This window comes from Trachinotus anak, unplaced genomic scaffold (assembly GCF_046630095.1).
Source record: "Trachinotus anak isolate AG129_WGS33_773 ecotype Australia unplaced genomic scaffold, CSIRO_AGI_Tana_v1 ptg000024l, whole genome shotgun sequence".
NCBI classification, from domain to species: Eukaryota; Metazoa; Chordata; class Actinopteri; order Carangiformes; family Carangidae; genus Trachinotus; species Trachinotus anak.
The window spans coordinates 11,648,145-11,671,380 of NW_027273875.1; the positions used below are offsets into that span (position 1 = coordinate 11,648,145).

Below are 23,236 nucleotides of genomic sequence, written 5' to 3' on the forward strand. Positions count from 1 at the left end.
ATCAAACCAATGTTGGAAAATAAATATGTTTTAATAACAATGTTGCTAACGTGTCATTATTTTGTAATTATAGTTAGTTTAAGGGCATTCAGTGACTGAAGTGAAAATATAAATATCCAATGGTAATGGTTTAGATTGCACATAGTGAGGCTGCTCTCAGTGGCATGTTGTATGCAAACTCCATGTATCGATCACACCCAACATATGAGTTTAAAGGATATTATAACACGGTGCATTGTTAGAAAGCTGTGTATGACCCGAAATATGTGCATTTGCTTGCCTGTTAGATGGTGGAGGTGTTTCCGCAGAGAGCCCTGCTGCTGTCCCTCCGCGGCCCGCCCCTCACGGTGTGGCACGTCCTGACGCTTTTCCACGTCGCTGCTCGGTCTCACAGGCGAACTCGCTGCGTATGTATGCGTGTCTCCAGCTAGGCCAGAGAGTGATGGCGGCGCCCGTCCTGAGAGTGTCCACCCCTCGGTGGGAGAGAATAGCTAGGCTTCTTGTTTGCCTGCTGGGCATACTGCTGTCTCTATATGCTTTTCACGTCGAGAGGGAAAAGGCTCGGGATCCGAGTTACACGGCTATGTGCGACGTCAGTAGCTCCATCAGCTGTTCAAAAGTGTTCAGCTCAAGGTAATTTGAATTCAGCAAAGAGCGCCTACAGTGGCGCTCAGTGAAGCTGGCTGCTATTGTGGCAGTCTGGGAAGGGCTGTGCGGTTCAAACTGTCAAATGCCCTGAGCTAACATCTGCCTGCTGCCCGCCGCAGTTAGAGCTAACCACAAACATCACTGCCGGCATACTGCGAGCTGAATGTTTGTTGAAATAGCCTGTTTGAATCAAGTTAACTGTTAGCTTATCATTTAATAATCACATCATTTGCTACCTAGTTAGCTCGCTGAAGCTAACTTTGCTAACCGTTAGCTAACGAAACCCATTTTACAGTTCTCAGCAGTTAGCTACCGGCAGAGAGCCGGCAGCAGCGTTGCATTATAAATCGATGAAATGGCTGATTGCCATTGTTAACTGGTCGTAGGGCTGCCCTTTGTGTATGTAAGGATAAAACATCTGTAAGACCAAACTAAGGACAAAAGTTGACGATAGCCTGTTCATACTAACGATACTGTGTGAGAGTGTCTGGGTACTGGAGGAAGCCATTCATTCCGCCGACAGAAACTAGGATTATTAGAGGTTAGCTGGCTCAGTGTTGATAGTTTGGGGTAACTTTTTAACCTGCTAGCTGACGCTCACAGGAGCTGTCACGCTGCTGTCATTTGCTGTCGTGCTAATGTCACCCGGCAGCCTGTCCAAGGGGTTAAATCCTACACCCTGGCTACCTAAAGGGACAGTGTTCATACTGTAGCTGCTCCAGAGGTCAGTGGGAACTGTAACACTGTTGGCTACCTGAAAGTTTCAGTGCTGCTCTCCATCTCACATTGTTACCAATTAGATAAGCAGTCGCGGTTCCACAGATAAAGCTGCTGCTAGAGTTTTTACTTCCCATGGACAAATAGCTAGAGTTGCTTTACTCGCAAAGATAGGTTTGCGAGGAATTAGTCATTTAAAACAACAATATGACTGTATATCTTTGTGGTCATGACAGCTTTAGTGTGGGCATGCCAGTATTGATGAATCGCATTCATCTCACTGAGAGAGAGTCTTTGCAGGCCTTGAACAGATACTGATAATGTAACTGGAATGTAACCTGTCTGGGACTTATTACATACTTGTTAAATGAGTGAGTGTAAGGGACAGTGGTGCCATTGTCACCTAAAATATGCTTTAAACCATCTGCCTGTCATAATTTTCCTCCTCAAATTGAAGAATCATATCAGTGGAGTTTAGTATAAGCTGTCTTGATTCTTGCATTCTACTCTCTGTTACTATCAAGCTCTGTAGATAAACTGAATATCCTATTTTAGTAATGCAGCTTTATTGTATTTGTTCTGTACATTAATCTGTTGGCTTTGTGCGTGTCTCCTCAAATGCTTATCTGTTTTAGATAAAGCCTTGAAACACTAGTCAGAAAGCTTGATATCATAATTTATTATATACAATAGAATAAGATAGCACATAGTGATAAATGAAATGCAATTGCTAAACGTATCACACGCTAAGAGATACTGTCACATGCTATATTTTTGAAATGGTATTACACTTGCATGGAGGCTTTTAAAAACGTGTATATTACCTGACATCTACTACATTATCAAATGCCATTTAGAAGCCGATTGTGGTTCTTAAGACAATTACTCTGAGGCACAGTTGGACATGTTGTTGTGGTAAATGAGAGGAAATAAAACAAAGGTTTGAGTTATTGAACCAACCTCCATGCTCTTGCTGCACAGCCTTCAATGAGACATGAAAAACTTTACATACTTGTACTGAATTAATTCCAATGTTGACTAAAACATAATAACAATATAATAAGCAATAATTGGTGTATAAATGGTTATACACCTGTATAACAGTATATAAACAAGCATGTCACTAGATCAGTTTATATTCAGGTATTTTCAAATAGTTTTATATGATGTAACTCTGGAATGTGCTCATTGATTAATTGGATGTCCATTTTTTCATATGGTAGGAGTACTCAAGTAAGTAGAGTCATACACTATTTTAGGCATGTTATACAGGAAATTAAACGTTCACTCCAAACTTGTGTAGACCATGGAGCAGAAAGTCAGCTTGTGACTATGTGAGCGTTAAAGAGTAATATGTTTTATGAGCGAGTTCCATATGTTTGCATTCCCAGTGACAGAGTGAACCTCTATTTCTGGTTAAGCAAAATAAATGCAAATCTGTTTTATCTTGTGGTGTGCTGGTTGTTATGGTTTTCTTTGAAAGAAATCTATCAGCAAAAATGTTGAAATTTGCTATAAATAGAATCTCATCCAACTTAAGACGAACAGCTTCACAGCTGGACAGAGGATTCAGTTTTACCCCAGGCACAAACTGGAATATGAGAGCGTATGTATTACAGAGGTTTGGAGCTATTTGTAAACAGGGGAATGGTATTAACAGGAGGGGAAGACACTTAACCTAGTGTCAACCAGTGGTTGTACCACTCAAACACAGACAAATTAAATATCTCCCTACTTAGTTTTAAATAAGAGATTGGGGCTGTTGTTTGGACAAGACATGTTTTGTGACAGACAAAACAGTTATTTGAGAAACAATAATTCCTTTGCAGCTCTGGATAAACAGTTGAACACCAAAATATTTGTCTGTAAATAATTATTTGTCTATCCAGGCAAACCTCACCAAGCTGGTATTTCAGGTTCCTGCAAATCAAAAATTGGGAAGTATTTTATTACTTGACCTGGATCTGTTTGCCATGTTTCTTTTCTTTCATTCTTTCTTTCTTTCTTTTATTATATTATTTCCTTTTGAGTCCTGTAGTCAGACTAATTGGGTGTTGATAATACTCAGCTATGATCCAGCCTTAGTTTGCTCCAGTCTTTTTAGTTCTTCTGCATTCCTGAAATAAAGCTGTAACTGCTTTCCTCTTTCCTGTTTTGTTTTTTTTTTTGTTTTTTTTGTGTCGTTTAGGTGGGGTCGAGGATTTGGACTCTTGGGCTCAATTTTTGGAAATGACAGTGCACTGAACCAACCCAACAGTGTCTATGGGATTGTCTTTTATGCCTTTCAGCTCCTACTAGGTAAGATGTCGTTTTGCCCTGAGTAATCTGTTAGTATTGCAAATTCAGGTGACAAATCTCCCAAGCTATTGCACTGGTATCTAGCGCTGACTCAATACTTTGCCTTCCACTGTCATGGCTGTATTTGACTAAACCTGACTCACATGACATTGGCATCACATTAAGCCATGTATAAATATAATTATATAGTTAGGTGAGAGACTGATTCTTTCACTGCGCTGAACTTCAATCAATATATTGTGTTTTTTGGACTGAATTCTAATTATTTTCTACAGAGACTTCTTTCACAATAACATATTAGTGAAGGAGCAGTAAGAATAAGTAATGTGGTATTTAGGCCTTGTTTGCAGAAGCCTCATTCTTTTAAGTTTGACTCCTGATAGCACTGTATTTGTCTCAGTCTACTTTTGGCACCGACAGCGAAGAGTCATGATTAATATTCCTCCTTACGTGTGATAAGATGTAACTTGAAGGTTTCTGGCCCTTTGGTTACATTCATGGTCACCCCTCCCCTCATTACAGTGGTGGTGGTGTCGCTGACTCAGTCATGCTAGTTTGACATGTTTCCCTGCTGAGTGGTCTGTAGGCTTGCCTGGCCACCTGGTGCTGGCACAGAACAAGAGGTTCTTTTAGCCACAGTAGTTACCACTCATTTGACTGACACAATAGCAGCCCAGTTAAGCCAAACGGCTACAGCGGGTCAAGATTTCCATATTAAAGTCAACAGTACTCAGTTTCAGAGCTTGGATTATTCTCACAGCCGTGGACCGTCCAATATTTGTGAGTAGGCGTGAGTCCAAAAATCTGCATAACCAAGGCTCTAAATTCTGATCAGTGCCATTTTACAGCTTAGGACTATTGTTGAAAGGATTTTACTGTTGACCCAAATTTCACTTCCACATAACATTAACGTTAGAGCTGAGCCTTTCCCAAGACACTCTGTGCTGTTCCCGTACAGTATAACCCGACAATAATGTTTGTTGTTAGATAATCCAGCAAATTAAATACCTGTCAAATCAAAGTACTTCATTACATTGATGGAGATAACATAGAAATGAAAAGTACAATGTGTCCAAAAAGTCCTGCTCATTGATTTGCATCATTGCCCACAATGGCCGAATGCACTCAGAGATATTAATAGTTACAGGAAATATCTGTTTCAATGGACAAATTTATCACCTTTATCACCTTATACAGTATATTGTCATATTACTCCCCCTACAAGAGAACACATGGTCAGAATGTGTTGTGGGTATTTCCCAGGATAAAAGGCTCTACTGTGCTACCACAACTTTATAAATGTCTTGTTGTACACAGTGGAGGAAGAAGTACTCAGATCTTTTAAAAGTCACAATACCACAGAATAGAAATACTGGTAAAGGTACTGTATTGTTATTGACACATTAACGCATGTTATCATTAAATGTTACAGCTGGTAAAGGTGGGGTTGTCTACTGCTTCATATCCTGCTGGGTAGTTTAATGTGTAATAATACATCATGATTTACTTGTGAATTATATTGCGTTTTAATTTGAATTTGCAAAGTTAAATGTAGTAGAGTAAAAAGTACAATATTTGCTTCTAAAATGTAGAAGTATAAAGTAGCATAACATGGAATCACTCAAGTAAAGTACAAGCACTTTGAAATTGTACTTAATTACAGTACCTGAGTCAATGTACTTACTGTAGTTACTGTCCGTCACTGCAGCCCACTGGGTTGTATGTATGTTAGGAGTTAATTTTCTATCAATCAAAAATCAATTTACAATGTGTTAAACATTGATTCCAATTGAACACAGTTAGCACTGTGTCACCACTCTTAGATATGATGTTTATTCATGCCTTTAGAGTCACTAGTCTCTGAGGCTCATCCATGTGGAGGAATACCAGAAATGCTTCAGCTGGGTATTTAAGGTAAATGGACAAATTAGTGCATCCAAGGTTCATACTATATAAAAAGGGAGGACAAGGTGCATGAAGTAACTTTGGCAGCAAAAGAAAATCCTCATCTGTTAATTAGATAATAATAATAATAATAATAATAATAATAATAATAATAATAATGATAATAATTAGATTGTTGGAAGCCTGTTGAAATATCAGAAGCACAGGCAGTGAGGAAACTCAGCCTTACAACTATGACTGCACCTCATGTGACAACAGAATAGTCTGACCAGTCTATTCAGTGTCTGAACTGAATGTCATCACGAGGAGGCTGATCATATAAATAGAGAACTGTCTGAGGCCGAAAGCTCTGTGACAAGAGCAGACTCATCAGGTTGCTTGTGTGTTGCAAGGTTGTGTCTTTTTTTTTTTTTTAAACAGTCACTTGCCTAAGCCTTAGTCTGTGTCTCTCGCTGTAGGAATGACTGTCAGTGCAATGGCCGCCCTTATTCTCATGACGACATCCATCTTGTCGGTGGTGGGCTCTCTCTACCTGGGCTACATCCTCTACTTTGTCCTAAAGGACTTCTGCATCATCTGCATCACCACATATGCGCTGAACTTCATTCTCTTTATTCTCAACTACAAGCGACTGGTTTACTTGAATGAGGCCTGGAAGCAGCAGCTCCAGGCTAAGCAGGACTAAGCTGTCGAGAACGGCAAGAAAAGTGCGACAAACAAACAACACACAAAAAAAAAGAAAAGAAATGTGACCTCTGAACATTTGACTTGCCACCAGGAGACCTTGCTTCCAAACAATGTTTATTCTGCTGTGTGTTCAAAAAAAATGAAGAAATTTAACTTAAATGTTGGGCCTGACATCTCAATGTTGATTGCAAACATGGAAGGATTTGTAAGTGAAAGATGATTTTTCTTTTAATTTCTTTTACCTTGTTTAACATTGTACTCACTTGAGGAGGGGGCTGGCTGTGTGTGTGTGCGCGCGTGCGCGCGTGTGTGTGTGTGCGTGCGTGTGTGTGTGTGCCTGTGTGTGCGTGTGTGTGACAGAGTGTGAGGGGAAACACAACGACCCAAGCAAGCAGAGAGAGAGAGCCACGATACAGACCGATGGAGGACAGCTCTCTTTGGAACAAAGGATCGCAGAATGGAAGAAAAAAGCGGGACATTTAAAGGGGTTTACTTGAAATGGTTAGAAAGGTCCTGTTACTGCACAGCAGATCTGCACTAAAACATGGAACCGAATAATGGGTCCCAAAATTAGAAAAACACTCATTAAGGTTATCATACAGTTTGCAGATATGGTTCTATGGCAGGGTGGGGAGACAAAACGATAACATTTATACAGAATAGTTTTTTTGTTTTTTTTTCATGTTTACACTTTGTAGTAGCTTTGTTTTTGAAGAGGACCACTAAAAATAAACATGGGACAATGTGAGATATTGTGTGTAGATCAGTCAGGTTGTTTTGTTTTGCAATTCTGTAAATAGCTGCTGAGCAATATTCCAGGCTAGATTGTGAGTTAGTGTTGACACAAACCTTTTAAGGTAAAAAAAAAAAAAGAAGAAAAAAATTAAGCGACAAAACAGGAGAAAACATGAGTTAAATCTGGAATAAAAAGTGATCAAGGTCACAGTGAGGTGGATGAGCCTGAAGATGTGCTTGGGACATTTTCTGTCCGGTAATCCTGGTCAGGCATGCAGTTCAGAGTCATGTGGATTTCTTTGTTGTAAGTGGTAAACGTTTCATCTGAAGCCACCGACACAAGTCTTTTAAACAGAACTATAGGTTCTTTTCACCACGTTTGCAGAAAGGTACCCTCACCCTTTTTTTTTTTTTTTGGTTCAGTTATTGTGTGAAAAGCATTCCTGACCACCACACAAGTGGGATCCATAAAGACTTATGTGCCTAAAGGAGTGTTAAGGTAAACTACCTTTTTTTTTTTTCATTTTGTTTGGAGGTGGGTGGGTGGGTGGGGTAATGTCATGTTAACACCAGTTTATCTCATTTTATTGTCACAGGTCCAAGGCTTTATTTTTCTGATCACAGTTTTGTAAATTACGATACCAGTGAAGTGTTTCTCCCTCCCTAACAGAGTCTCATGAGGTAGCAAAGGCTGCTACACTGTGATTGTCTGCTCAAGAGTAGAGTGGCCCGGTGGCAGAAGCATCTCTAATCTTTCTGTATCACTTGCTTTAATGTTCATCTGGCCTTTGTTCACTGTCCAGGCCTGTATACATTTGGTGTCAATTGAACAGTAACGGTGATCTTGCCAAGCTGAGTTACAGTTCATTTGCAGGAAGTGAACAAAACTTGGAAAATGTAAAACCTGGTTGGCACAAACAGCAGAAGAGTAACAAGGTGTAAGAAAACAAAACAGTATGTTAAGCCATATGTGGAGTTTGGGGGATGTTTGCTCCAGGAGATGTCACATCCCGGCTGCTGATGGTTTTACTGTCACACTGAAGCTTTTCATTGAGCGGTTCATCTAACATAGCAAGGTTTGTACAGAGATGGGTCACAGCCTGGGGAAAAGCAAGCACAGCTCGTAGTGGCTTTGCTAGAAATCCACAATATTGTCACCTCAGTGACAGAGTAGGACCATCGTCTCTCTTCCATCCAGAATCCACTGATTAAAGTATCCTACCTGTCAGATGCATGGTACACTATCTCCTGGCTTTAAGTATATGTTGGCCATTGGACAATCTTACACACACCGTCAAAGATCTGTAACGGTCATAGTAATATCTGTAATAATGTGATTTATCTGTGATGTTAAACCAGCTTGTTAATAGTTTCCATCACTGCTAGTCTCCATGCCCCTTCATGTTTGAATAGAATACAAGTTCTTCTGGATGGCTGTTTCATAGGGTGAAGGTTGTAAACGTACTGATGACAGTCAGGAAAGTCAGTTCAGTGACATGCTTTCTGAGAAACATGAAGTCATCAGGTGGAGGTGATACTTTTTTTCTGGGATATTGTCAAAGTAAAATCGTGTATCTGTTCTTGCATGTTGTGATCCATTTACTACTTTTCATATACAGGCTGTTTGACATCACTGTTGACTTTTTTCCAAAGCAGAGTGTGTTTTATTTGTGAGATAGATTTTCCTACATCTCAGGCAGACAGCGGTCTCCATTCATTTCACCGTGGGATGACGTAAACTTTATGAGACTGGACATTTCCATCCCTTAGTCCTTGACAGTGAAGATCATTAATACTGCTTGTGAGGTCAATACTTGTAAAACAGCAATTCTGTGATACAAATTGAAAGCTAATTACAAATGGCATGAAAATCTGAACTCCATCTGCATCTCCTCCTGGAGCAAAAGACTCTATCCAACTTTTGTTTTTTTTTTTTTGTTGTTGTTTTTTTTAAGATATACGCAATTGTATTACCCAAGATTTGCAAATAGACTTAATGTGTAAAATCTGTGCAGTTCCCCTTTAAGCAAATTTCAGGTCTTGGCAACTTGGATATTCATGACGTACAGAAAATAATGGGAACCAGTGGCTGCCTGGAAGAGAAACTAATTTGAACACAATGATTTGCTTTGGAAATTTGTTATGTAAAGTTCACATGATTGGTAGTAAAGCGGCAAGAACATGCAAAAACTGGTTCAGTCCTTTAACAAACCGTTTGTCCTCCATGTAACATTTAAAATGTTTCCATCACGTCTTGGCAAGTCATCTTTAAGATCTTCCTTACACAGTATTGCCTGGTCAGGTTTACATCAGGTTGTTTTTCATCTAAACTCAGAATGAGATTCCACAACCACAACACTGTTTTGTCTTTGTCCTTTTTCTGGGAAAGCCTGTGCACTCTCACATAAGACAAGTCTCCTATGGATTCACTTGCACAAGTCAAAGTTTTTTATGTAGAGAAGTCAAACTGACATTACTTGATAGTTTTTTGGCCACAACTCTGGGTCCTGTGAGTATTGACCATAGAACTGACAAGGGTACATTAGGTAGCCTATCATTATGTTAATGGATCCAGTCATATGCAGGCCTATTACACTAGTTGTGTACAGTTACTTTAAAGTAAAGGGGTAAGGAATAACTTGGATGTTAAATGTTTGGAATCTTTTGCTGGTAAAAGGATCACCATGTTGTGTGATGATTTAATGTCAAAAGGATCGATACTGCATTCTCATGAAAATTCATTTAGGCCCTGAGGTATAACTGCCATGTTAGTTGCATCACCAATGCCAACAAAAGTGCCTTCTGTTTGATCACTAGGCCTTGAGCCAAAGACGAGCAACGGTAATAGCCTTGTAAAATGAAGAATGGTAACTGTAATGGGCACTTCTGCTTGCCTTCCTTAAAATGTAAAATGATGATGATAAATTGGTTTATTCCCAAAGATTTAATATCCAATGTCAGTGCAAAAATCCATTCAGAAATTGCCAGACAAAATGCCCTGTCAAATCAATGGCCGTTCCTTTTTTCCTTCCTCAAGTCCACTATATAATTTAGATCTTTATTTCGTCTAGCTAGGACATGTTTGTTAGCTAAAATTACACCCTGTTAAACTACATGATTGTAATGTTCTTTTTTTCATCATTAATTATGCCCTTTAGCTGTATAGACTGTTAACATTCTGGGTTATTTTAGTTATAAAAAAATAAAAAGTCGAGGGGTTGGAGGGCTAGGAATCCATGTGTCAGCATAAAATGTTTATTAAATTTCTTTGTGGAGGAAAACTTACTGGGTTTGCTTCTGTATTGCCAAATATGTTTTAAAATGCTGTATTTTCTTACATGGAAAAGTGTTACAGGAATGGTAGGAGGGTGCGAAAAGTAATCTGTTTAAATCCATCTTAAGGGAAAACTGTGGAAAAGGTTGACATGAGAACATTTTTAATTGTGTCATTGTCATGTGGAAATTATCTACCATTAAAACATTCCCTCTGAAACCACCTGTCATTTTAAGTTTTTTGAATGAAATTAAATAATGTTATCAGTGAGAGTGGCTGAACTGAAGAGGGAACACTGTTGAATTCAGTTTACCAGGACATTAAAGGATGAGTTCACACATTTTCAAGTCTGTCTTAACACAGTAGTCAGTCATGACTACATGAACACTGAAACAGGTTTAGTTTACTGTAATGGCCTCTTTCCGTACAAGAAAGCAGCCGCAGGTTATCTAAAATGAAAATGAGGCTTCAGCAGTGGAAGTTATACATCTATTGTTATCTTTTTAATTCTAAATTCCCTCATTGTGTTACTGTCCCTCACTAAACAAACTATCTGGTGAAACACAAACAGGGAAATTTACACTCAAAACATAAACTTTGACAATAACCACTTGGTTTGACCAACTCACTCTGCAGAAGATTCATTTTATCTTCAGATAAACTTTGGACTTTGTGAATAGAAGTGTAGATTTTGTCCACAAGTCTCCCACTGAATATTATGACGGGATCACTAATTGGACATTATGAACATTAGAAAAACCTGTTTCCATGTTCATATGGGCACCAGACTGTTGTTCTAAGACAGACTTGACAATTGTCAACCTGTCCTTTTAACATTGAGGTCCAATAGGAGTTTTAGTTTTTGATCTGGTTCCAAGTTCCCATAGTGATGCCATTGGGGTTATTTATTTATTTACTATTTATATTTTTATTTATTTATTTATTTTTTACTGAAAACTCCAAAGAAATCATTACTTTACGATGATGAGTAAACTGAACTTTACATTAAAAATTGGTTGAACTCATTCTAACTGGTTTATTATCAAGTATTTTATCTTGTTTTTTATTAGCAAAGAACAATTTACAAAGCGATAAGGTAGTAAGGGATTAAAGTAATTGGCATGATTTAGATTCAATAACTAAAATAAATACTGGATGCAGATGCAATAACATGTTATTGAACACCAACCTTATATGAGCTGAGATATTAAAGCTTACAGTATCTCTCCAGTAACCAAGAGAACCACGTATTAGTTTTAATGTTTCAAGGGAGTAGTTGAAAGGATGGTGTGTTTAATGACACATGAACACAGTTGTGCAACACAATTATTGTGTAAACAGCAATAACATCTGGAACAAATCCAAACAAAGCATTGCAAACTAGGAAAAAAAAAGTGCATGAAAGGCTGTTTTATTGATTTTCACATTATGTTATGACAAATGAAAGACTTTCATGAAATGTCTTGAATGTAAGTTAACTCCCAGCTAAGGTTTTTTTTTTTAATAGAAAATGAAAGTGGAATCTGAATACTGAGTATTTGTCCAGCTGTAAAACAAAGGTCAATCACGTAATGGTGCCACAAGCAGAGTCACTGATAGTGAAGTCTGATTGGAGTCACGCCACCATCACCAATCAATGCCTCACTCTGGGTTATACAGTGGTGTCCTAAAGTCTGAGACCACAGACTTTTGATCTCCTGAAAACATTCACTTGTAGAAACGGCACCAATACTGTAAAGTACACATCAGTATGCTTTAAGTACTGCTTTGTGAGTAATGTTGAAAATGTTAAAATCTCTCAAACCCTCACTACAGTCTGTCTAAACTCCACTGTAGATCACGTTTTGTCTTTAATGCCTTGATTAATTTCAAAATAGATTTTTGTTCAGTTGATTTTCTTATATAAAAATAAAGCACTTTCTGATTAGATTCAGGATTGAAATCTACACAAGCATTACATATATAAAGTATTTTGGGAAAAAAAACTAAACAAAAAACAAAACAAATAAAAACAGTCAGATTGTTGGGACAAAGCCTAGAGTACTATAATCTGAGTGGAGAAAAGGTCAGATCTTATCGCTGATGCAGGAGGATTCTGATTCTGGTTTTTGACCTGACCTTTTTATGACAGCAACTGAATCACACCACCTCACTTATCTGTGCCAGGATATCCTTTAACATTTCCCTAGTCTTAACTCTTTAGTAAGGAAACCATATCACAATTATTATTATTAATTGTGAATTCCACTATTGATGAAGCACCAGGGGGTAATTTTTATCCGCATCTGCATCAGGAAAAACTGGAATATAGTGGTGGTGGTGGTACTTGATAAATGCAGGACCATAGCGGAGCTAAGTTGTGTTTCGTGGTGGTTTGACCTGAGGTGAACTCACTGAAATGGTTTCACAGGAAGTGTTCAATACGAGATATGAAAGTGACTGAATTTTACCAGCATTTCTCCACCAGGATAGTGCTTACATGGGAATGAGCCTGTCCTGAACTGGGTACCCCAACAGTGGAAGGTGTTAGAGTGAGCAGGGGTACTTGGTCCAAGGGGATAGTCTGCCTGTTTCGTTGGCCAGTCTCCAGTACCTCTCCCTCAGGAGGAAGGCTGCTGCTTTGGGCTGCCTTTGCCTGGTGAAAACACCCTTCTTGTTCCCCACCACACGTGTGATCCCTGCAGACACAAGATGGAGCAACAAGAACCTTGTCACGCTCAGGACGCAAAAACAAAGGAGCCTTCTGTCAGGTCGATAAGCAGCTCGATTAATGTGAGAAGAGATTCTTTTTTGAGTGAACTGTGCCTCCCCGAATGCCAAAAGCAGGGGAGGTAAATCTATAGCTATAAGTAAATAGATGTGGGCTAAAACAGCGCTGTCACCAGGGTGTTCTGATGTGTCAGTCCAAGGAACAAGCATAGAAAGTTGGCAAGAAATCAGCACCGGTGCTCACACACTTAGAAAAATGCCTCAGTAACATCTCATGCCAGGGACTGATATTACATAAATAATATTTTAATATTTTATTATTTTAAATATAACTTTATTCAACTTCACTCAATTTCGGATCCACATTATGCTGTTAGCATCATGGGATAATTGTACAATAGATCCTGTTATGTCTGTTCTGTGTTTTCCATCCGGTTTGGGAAATGATATGATACAGTAAAGAAACCAGGTCATTATGATTCTAACATCAGGCTTGTGTTCATCTGTGCAGGAGTGTCTTCTGACTCCTCCACAGCCCACACAGTCTCATTTGGGTGCTGAGCTGCAGGTATTATCAGTGTGAGGCTTTCACTTACAAATGTTCTGACCAGGCTTTATCATCCAATATTTATTTGAACTCTATTTTTCAATCACCTTTTCCTTCATCAAACAACTTACAGTTCACATTCCAGCCTGCATTAAAATAAGTACTTTGATAGGTATATTTACAGGTAAATAACTCTGCATTAGGAATATATAACCTGCTGATTTTCTATAATATTCTGCATAGTTTATTTTGTCATCGTCTACAATATCTTTCTTAATGTCAAAGTCTTCCTGGTGGAGGTGTGGATCATATTATGATGTTCGCATTGATCATGGATTCACAGGCTACATGATTCCTACACTGCAATACTCACACAATAAGCCACAGCCAGCAGGTGAATGACATGACAGCAAGTACCTGCCGCCCCCATCAGTCTAACTCTCAGGATCAGGGGTTTAGTGCAGGGTGTGAAGTGTTGTGCTCATGTGTATAAACTGGGAGAACTGACAGCAGCTTTGGCTCTACAGGTTGTTGTGATCTGTGGCTCTAGTACCTTGTACAGTCATGAAATCAGCAAAGTTCCAGATGAGTTCACCGACAACGTACTGCTTCCTCTTCTGGTCAAACACGTTGTGGTAGCTCTGCAGGACGACCTTCTGGTACTCCTCAGTAAACATCAAGGGTGGATCCTGGAAAGTGAAAAGAGAATTGTCTTAGGAGCCTGCAAAAAAATAAATATAAATACTGTACAAATGCTGGTCAGGTAATTGAATGTGTATGTTTGTGAATCCTCACACTGTGAAGTCCCGACACGGCATCTGCTCCATATTCACTCTGAATGATTGGTTTCTGGTACTTTCCATACCAGTTCTCAAACTGAGTGTTGAGCTGGATGGGGATGACCTCTGTGTGGCCTGGATCATGGTACCAGGAGAAGTAACTGTTTACACAGACTACATCCACATAGGGCGCCTAGGGACAAGATATAAGACGATACGTGACCTGTAGAGATACTCGACAAAACATCCATGACTTTCATGTTGTTAAACATAGTTTGATCAGTTTTATAAACAGAAATTACAAATAAAGGCTGAGTGACAATAAGCTCAACTTCTTATAGGTTTATTTATTCATTCATATGCACACAATCAATTTTCTAATAGTAGCAATTATCTGTTATGAGGCAAAATATGTAGCATTACTCGCATGACCTTTTACACCATTGCAAATATTAGATGCTATGTGGTGTTGGTCTTCACTCAGAGTGTAGCAGCAGGAATGGACAGTGTTTGAGCAGTGTATTCAGAGGTACTATATTCAGTCAAGTGTTATGATCTGACCTGCAGCACTGAGAGCCACAGAAGTATATTTTACCTTCATTTTCCTGCAAATGTTTTCCACATGACTGGTCTCTCTCATGAGTAGTGTATAGACCTTTTATAATATTTTAGTACAATGTATCTCAGTGTCATCAGTACCTGCCCTTACAGGCCCGAACAACATTCTTTTCATCCATTCATTGCATCATCTCCAACATGAGTGTGGTCCTACATGAACACGCCATCTTCTTAGTTATTTTACATGACAGATGTCTGTCTGTGTTGTTTTCTCTGTGCTCTTCTCACTGGTTTGAAGTGGGTGGGACTAACAGTCACATCACTTACTTCTAGGCACCAATCAGGATTTAGTATTTGAATCAGAATCTGATGACAGAACACAGTCAGTCAAATCTGATCAAACCACACCCACACAGGCCTGATCAAGCAGATTATTTCAGTTAAACTATGTGATGATGACAAGGTCTGTTTTCTCCAGAGTGAGGCCTTGATAGTTAGTTGTCGTGAGTACTGTAAAAACTCACCCCTTTGTCCCTGGCATAGTTGCTGTCTGTGATGTAGGTGACGGGCCGGGTAGGGTCCAGAGCTTTGGTGTGTTTTATCAAGGTCCTGTCAGAAAAACAAAGGTGATTTAATTGGAAAAGGTGGTGTGTGGGGAGTTCATCCAGGAATCAGGTGCATTACAATAACATGATAATCAATAATCACAACAATGTCACAAAACACAGTAGAGTCAAACTGTCCTGTTATACTTGTGTAATCCAAAGAAACTGAGCTCTGTTCTCCGCACAGATACCATACTGCTTTACTGAATGAGTACAGCAGTTTGGTTGGTCCAGTGTTTGTTTGCCCTGTTTGTCTCCCGGAGGCCTCAGGCTATTGCTGAGCTCCAGCTGTTAGTTCAGGGCGGCTTCCTTACTACTCTTACTGCATTCCAGGCATCAGAGGACAGGGATCGGCTGCGACTGACAAACAAAGCAGTACATCTCCTACTGACAGTTAAATGCTTTAAATTTTTGGAAGGTTTGGGCCTTTCAGGGGCGTCCTGGTGTATCTCTACACTGTCAGCTATCAAATAAAGACAAAAATGCTAAAAACCAAACCCCTGTGTGTGAACAATTATTTAATGGGTGGATCTATTCAGTGCAGTGCTCAGTACTCACTTGAAATAAAATTCAGCAGGGGGCATCTCTGCAGCAGGCTCATTAGCTACTGACCACATGACCACAGAGGGATGGTTCTTGTCCCGACTTACGAGCTCATCCATAACATTCAGGTGATGAGTGAGGGAGGCGTTTCCAAAACTACGACTACAACAGAAAAACACAAACAAAACACAGAGTTAACTCTGAGCTGGCAGACAAACAAACCATCACTCCATACCATGATTCATTTCAGGTTACACACTGGTAACACTCCTCAACATCTGTCAGTAAAGTGAAGATGCACCTCACAACTCTTCTGCTGGTCAGTGACAGATTAAAACAACCACATGACTTATGCTTCAGTGTGATGATTTTTTGTATGTATTCATATCATATCCTGATACTGAGCATAAAAGGATATTTTCACATTTTATTTTTTCAAGTCTGTCTTCCCACGCCCATACGCATTTTGAGAGACTTAGTGGTAGCTGTAATAATTCCTCATGTCCATGCTCTCTTCCTAACACAAATCCAATGAGGATAAACTCTTGCTGTTCCATGCAGAAATGCATCATAAAGCTGTGCTGGGGATAATATGAGGCTTCAGCAGCCTGAGTTAGTCAAACCAAGTGGGTATCCAGTATACTGTACTGACATAGGCTGAGAGATGTGAAATATTTAGCTCTACATGTTCTCATATCTCAACAAGTAAATACCAAGAATATGAGTCTGCCATCATGCTGGCAGCTCTGTGAGGCTGTGCTTAGGTACAGTAGTACTTTGAGCTAAATGCTAACATGAGCATGCTAACGTGCACAATAACAATGCTAACATGTTGATGTTAAGCAATTTCATGTGGTAACATGCTAACAGTTTTTAACAGGGTTCCCACCCAATTCAATGACTTTTCAAGGACTTACCAGGGCCAATTCACTCAAATTCAAGGAGCCAACATGGCATAGTTTGAGACATGGATCAAGGTTAACTACTGAACAACACTAAGAATTTGTAAACTGAGAACTAGCAGCAGACAACATTCATAAAGAGAAAGAGGCGTGAATGTGAGAACACTTCTCAGTTGTGCTGTGTTACAGCGACGGCAGAACAGATGTGCTCTCTTGCCGTCTCTAACATATCACAGCAGAACAATATATTGTGCAAGTTGAGCAACAGAAACTTATTTGCAAGTAAAAGAGATGACAAGAGACACACATGCAGACAATGGCACACAACCTACTTAATAACGTTAACTTTGAAATAATTGTCACATGAACTTTTATTTCTGTTTTGCACAAAATATATTATTTCAATGACTTTTAATGCCCAATGTGACCTGATGCCCAAATTCATGTCTATTTTCTTTTTTTTCTCCCTCAAATTTACAAACTTTAAAGGATTTCAAGGACCTGTGGGGACCTTGTTTCTGATTAGCACTCATCACAAACTACATCTGAGACTGATGAGAGTGTCATCAGTTTTGCAGGTATTTGGTCACAAACCAAAGAAAATTTGAGTGAAGTGAAGGGACCATTATGAAGGGGACACGAATGTGTGCACAAAACTCCACGGTAGCCTATAGAGTAGATGTTAAGATACTGTGGGATAAATTTAAGGATGTGAATGTCTGAGCAGAATTTCATGGCACATCATCTGATAGTTGTTAAGTGGTGGACCTACAGAACATTTCACTGACACACTGACATTCCTGATCTGCATTTGAACTACATTTAATTAATTTAACTGGATGAATGAAAATTAGATGGAAAATGTCTTGTATGTGGGTGCGTCCAGTCTGCAACTTAGCAACAGGATCTGTCAACGTGACTCAACAGTGTTAGACTGTCCTCACTTAGACAGGGTGACAGCTCTTGCATTAATATTTTATTGCTCTAATTTGACAGCAGATGTTTGCAACACTGAACTGTCAAACCCACCCAAAGGTCACAGAGACACTTACATGTCTTTGATGCCCACTCCAGGGCACTCATCTATCACTACGATGCCATGCCGATCACACATCTGTAGGATCTCCTCAGCATAGGGGTAGTGGCTGGTGCGGAATGAGTTGGCTCCCAACCACTTCAGTAAGTTAAAGTCCTTGACAATCAGGGGCCAGTCCAAGCCTTTACCTCGAATCTGACACACAAAGTAAACAGAAGAATGGAGGATTAGATCACTGAACCACTTATTCCAGCACATTTTGTCATGTAAATGTCATGTATATGTAAGAAATAGTCTGAAGGTGCTAATGAGACTGAGTCTTTGGGCAAAGCTTTTGCTTCCCTCTAGTGGTACTCACATCAGAGTCCTCATGTTTATTGACCCCGTGGAAATAGAAGGGCTTGTTGTTGATGAGGAACTGGGTGCTGGTAACGTTAACTGTGCGGATGCCGACTGGCAGAGTATACACATCTTCATATGTTGATCGCTCATCGGCTGCCATTAATCGAACCTGGATGTTGAAGTGAACAAGTGCTAATTTCAGACGTGTTTACTCTTCTGAAGCATCTGTTCCCACAGAAGCTTGGGATAATTACCCAACAACTACAGCTAGTTAGGACGCTCATTCACAAATTACACCTCAAAGTGGTGCAGAAATTGCAACAGGAGACAAGAGCTGAAGCAGAACAACCAACAAGTGACACATCAAGCATGTACAGTACATGTACATAAACAAGATAATGTTATAAGACTGGTAGGTGTACAAGACACCTTTGGTACTGTTGGTTTAAATATCTGTTTCTAGGTTATTTCACTGTGAGAGACTTAAGGGCAACTTGAGGTGCCATTAAAGTGAATTTCTCTTCAACTGTTGCACAAAGTATGAAGATTAGTCACACATCAAAGGTAGAGCTATGGTAACACTTTGTAGTAGGGGTACAAAACAATGCATAGTAATACATAACTACTGCATACATTACTGCAGGATGTATCATGCATTCCTGCTGCTCATCATTTCGAGAAATCACAGTGAGTTTATGTGACTGATGCAGCTGTTCTGACAAGACTGGTGTCAGATGTAAACATGTAGATGCTGCTGACACAAATATATTTGTCACATTTTCAATCTTTTGTTTTACCATCTAATTTTATTCAGTTTCTTTGTTGAAAGATGTGAAGTGCAGCACAGAAGAGATTTGATTCACCAAAACTCACAACATCTATCAGGTTCCAGCTGACAAATCAGCGGAGGAAAGTTTAAGCTTATGTCAACAGTTTACACTGTAGTGAAGCGAGAAAGACGAAACTATGTCAGGAGTACGTCAACGACAGGGTCATGCAGCTACATGTAGATGTTTGCATCTGATTACAAGTCAAAACCAGCTTTATGTTTCCATGGGAACGGTCCTGTTCTGCTTTCAGACAGATGGATCAGATAGTTTCTATGTAACTGGATAGCAGCCAATTTAGTGACATATAAATGAATGTATGACGTAAGTTAATGAACATTTATTCATTTATGATTAATTATGTGTGAACCAACCATATAAACCCAGAGTGACTTAATCAGAAATTCACGATATATACTAAATTAATTCATGCAATAAATCATCATAGTTATGAATTACTGAAACATGTCTTTTGTATCTTTGTTACAAAATGTTGCTGATGCTTTACTGTCATTATAACCGTGGTGGTAACTGTATAATTATATACACTGTGGTATTATATACATTAACTTCTCCTTAGTCTGAACACAAAGTGGAGGATGTAGTGTTGGGATCTTCCTGATGATAAATGGTCTGAGTGCATGAAACACTGTTTACCCACTCTCACAAATCCAGTGGCAGTGCTCACGTGAGGGGAATCTGAAGCTTAAGGTAAAAAGTCACCTAGACTTGTATGTAAAATTCTGTCTTACCTCCAAAGAGTAAAGATAACCTGGATTGTCATGCATCAGGTACGGCCACCACAGTTTGACATCTACCACTTTGAGAACTCCTGTTTGCTCGCTGGAGGAGGCTACACACTGTCTGTCTTTGTCGATCAAAGTGACCTTCAGGTTGACTGTGGAAGCACCTTGGACTGATACTTTGTATCTCACCAGACCTAAAACACAGGGGGAAACAGACGAAAACTGTAAGACCACTGATGCAGGCGATTTTCACTCACCCTGTGATTTTATTAGTAAACTACTACACACTTTACTAATTTGAAATTGTATAAATAAGTTGTTTCATTGTATTTAGATGCATCCACTTACCAATGTTATCCATAAAGTCAGTCACCACAGTGATGTCATTCACATACGCCTGAGGAGTAGTGTACAGCAACACAGGACGATGTATCCCAGCATAGTTGAAGAAATCAAAGTAGATGTTTTGCACAAAAAAACCGTCAGGATACCTGTCGAGCGATTACATTTTCCTCATTATGGGAACACTCACTGACAGGAAACTATGCACATTTTAATCTCACCCAAATTCAAAACACAAAATAGAAAAGGCAAAATTCTCTGAATAAAGAATAAATCAGTTAACAACAATGTAAATACTAATATAGAGCAGTATAGAGCTTTCTGAATGTTTTACAACGGCAGTACCAGGTAAAACACTGATGAAAGATGAAATGTCATTTGAAGTTGTCAGGAGTGGAAGTGTCACCTGTATTGTAAACACTACAAACATGTGAAGTGTAAGCATGGCTGCAGCTGAACTGTCAGTCACAATATATGCTCTGAGAGCAGCTGAATCTTCTCAGTCTTTAAACGAGTGTACGGTAAAGCTAAAGTCACAGTCAAAGTACTGTAATAATGGTGAAAGCAGTTGAAGAGTCACTTGATGCGTAAGGTGTGAAAACAGTTGAAATGTCTGTTTATGTATGAGTGAAGAAAGCAGTTGAAGGGTCACTGGTCAATTAGTCAATTAGACAATGGACAGAAACTAATTGGCAACTATTTTGATTATCAATTATTTGTTTCAGTCATTTTTCGAGCAAAAATGTTTTGGCATTTTTAACAAAATGCCCTGAAATGTGAGGACCTGATGTTTATGTAAGCTGAATATCTTTGAGTTGTGACCTGTTTATTGGATAAAACAAACAATTACAACAAGTTGTTCTGGGGTCTGAGGAATTATTGTGGTCACTTTTCGCCAGTTTCTGAAATTTCATAGACAAAGCAATGAGTCAATTAATCATGAATATAGTTTTCTGATTAATTGACAACAGAAATAACTGTTCATTGCAGTCCTACATCACTAAAATGACCACCTGAAAAAAAACATTAAAATGCAATTTCATAAACTGTAAAAGATATTTAAAAAAAACTGAAAAGTTGTTTTAAAGTGAAAGGGTCATGGGCTGTTTCAAGTTTGTATTCAGGTCAAAACTGAAAAAAGTTGCCACCAAACCCATAAAAGATTTGAAATTAAGCATGCATCACCTAAACGCTAAAGAGATCATCGACGCATGCACAGTAATAACTAAAGCACTTTAGTTATCAAGTCAGTGAAGCTTTAGTGATGTCCCTCACTTGTAAGCCGCTTTAAATAAAAGCGTCTGCAAAATGAGTAAAGTGTGTGTAAATCTAAATGTGTTTTAATTGAAACAAATGAGAGTGAGTTTACTTGGTGTGGTCGTCCATGTACGTGATCATTCCTGGAGGAAGAGTCTGTAGAGTCAGAGTGTTGTTGACAGCGATGGTGATCCTGCACGGCGTAGTTGGGTCCTTGCGGATCAAACTCCCTATCTCAGCCTCAAAAGGAAGATGGCCACCTTCATGCTCGGTCACTTTCACCCCATTCACCCACTGGAAAGGGGAAGAACGACATTGAAGAAGGCCAAAAAACAATTGAATGCATATTGCAACAAGGACAGTTTAGGGATATACTGTATATTAGTGATACACAGTAAGTCTTTAAACCATCACATATCAAAACTGCAGCACCTGATGCAGACGACGTTATTTTCCAGCTCTGACTGGAGTCCTTAGGGAAGATACACACAATACTTACCACCACTGAATAATAGTGAGCACTTCCCACTCTGAGAACCACTCTTGTTCCTTCATCTGTAACCCAGCGAGCAGGGACCACTACCTCCCGCTCATACCACACCCAGCCAGTGAAACCTCTTAGTGTGCTGTCCTGGGTGATGTCATTGTAGCTGGCAGGAACTGGCATGTCAATCACTGGGCCAGTCTAGGGAAAATAAAAAAATCAATTTCAGTGAAAAGACACTATTTTACTTCTAATGGCAGAACTGCAGCACTCAGTAGTTAGACTATAGTTACCAGGATCATAATAATCAACTCTAATAGCAACACCATGATAATGATGATAATAATAATAATAATAATAATAATAATAATAATAGGGAGTTTTTAATGACTGTATTTACAATATTAATATGTTTTCAATATTAATCTGAGAGGGCACAAGATGATCGGAGGTTTAAGAAAGAAAAATATATTTCTGTGACACACAATTATGCATAATTTTCAGACTCCATGCTGTTTTGGGAAACACTGGAGATTTTTATGTGATTTTTTTTACGTGAACTGATATCATGTTGGACATCAGCTGAAATGTTTTGTCAGTTTTCATCTTCCGTGGTGTGACAGTAAGGGGGTGATAGTATCACTATAATATTCCTACAGTAAAGGGGGTTGCAGCGTGTTAGTGTGATACTGTGCAGCAAGTTTCTGCAAACTTTAAAACAGTTTATTTACTGTTATATAGTTAACTGTATAACTGCCCCCCTACCCTTCCCTATTGGTCAGATCGGCTGTGTCAGTGGGCCCACCGTCTTCTGGAGTAGCAATAAACTCACACCACTACAGCAAACTTTGGAAACTAAGGACTTGAGTGAATTTTCTCCAGCAAGCGTCAGTCTATGTAAATGTACCTCACTGCAGATGACTGTCAGTGAATCTAGAGACCACTTTTCAACTTTTTAAACTGTCTACCAAACAAAGCGAGCTGTGTCGGACTAACCTCTGCCAGGCGACTTTTGTACCATGCCCTCTCGAAGCCCTGGTTCCTGTTTGGGGATTTGTCCGCCCTGAAGCTCCACAGCCCGCTCAGCTCCTTCACCTCTCTGGAGGAGGACTCCCGGGGGAAGAGCATGCCGCTGCTCAGCGGACACACGGCGTCAAACACGGAGCACAGACACAGGGCCCCGAAGACCCCGAGCCCTCCAGGAGGAGACATCCTGGACGACTGGACAGCAGCTCACAAACACACTGCGCGGTTTTCGTCGCTGATTCAGTCACGTGATCTATCCTGTAGTCACA

The 23,236-nt window shown here is 39.4% G+C and overlaps 2 protein-coding genes across 2 annotated transcripts; one reads left to right on the forward strand and one right to left on the reverse strand.

Moving 5' to 3' along the window:
• Window positions 1-371: 371 nt before the first annotated feature.
• On the forward strand, window positions 372-7,003 carry vkorc1l1 (vitamin K epoxide reductase complex, subunit 1-like 1). The gene is made up of 3 exons (XM_071460344.1): window positions 372-633; window positions 3,554-3,663; window positions 6,027-7,003. The coding sequence occupies exons 1-3, from the start codon at window positions 410-412 to the stop codon at window positions 6,251-6,253; spliced, it is 561 nt and encodes a 186-aa protein (XP_071316445.1). The 5' UTR covers window positions 372-409; the 3' UTR covers window positions 6,254-7,003.
• A 4,656-nt stretch (window positions 7,004-11,659) lies between these two features.
• gusb (glucuronidase, beta) lies at window positions 11,660-23,220 on the reverse strand. Its single transcript, XM_071460334.1, has 12 exons — window positions 22,938-23,220; window positions 21,957-22,142; window positions 21,570-21,751; window positions 20,207-20,349; window positions 19,865-20,052; window positions 18,302-18,454; window positions 17,960-18,138; window positions 16,021-16,167; window positions 15,382-15,466; window positions 14,316-14,492; window positions 14,074-14,209; window positions 11,660-12,942 (listed from the first exon to the last, which is right to left on the reverse strand). The coding sequence occupies exons 1-12, from the start codon at window positions 23,151-23,153 to the stop codon at window positions 12,791-12,793; spliced, it is 1,944 nt and encodes a 647-aa protein (XP_071316435.1). The 5' UTR covers window positions 23,154-23,220; the 3' UTR covers window positions 11,660-12,790.
• Between the last annotated feature and the right edge of the window lie 16 nt (window positions 23,221-23,236).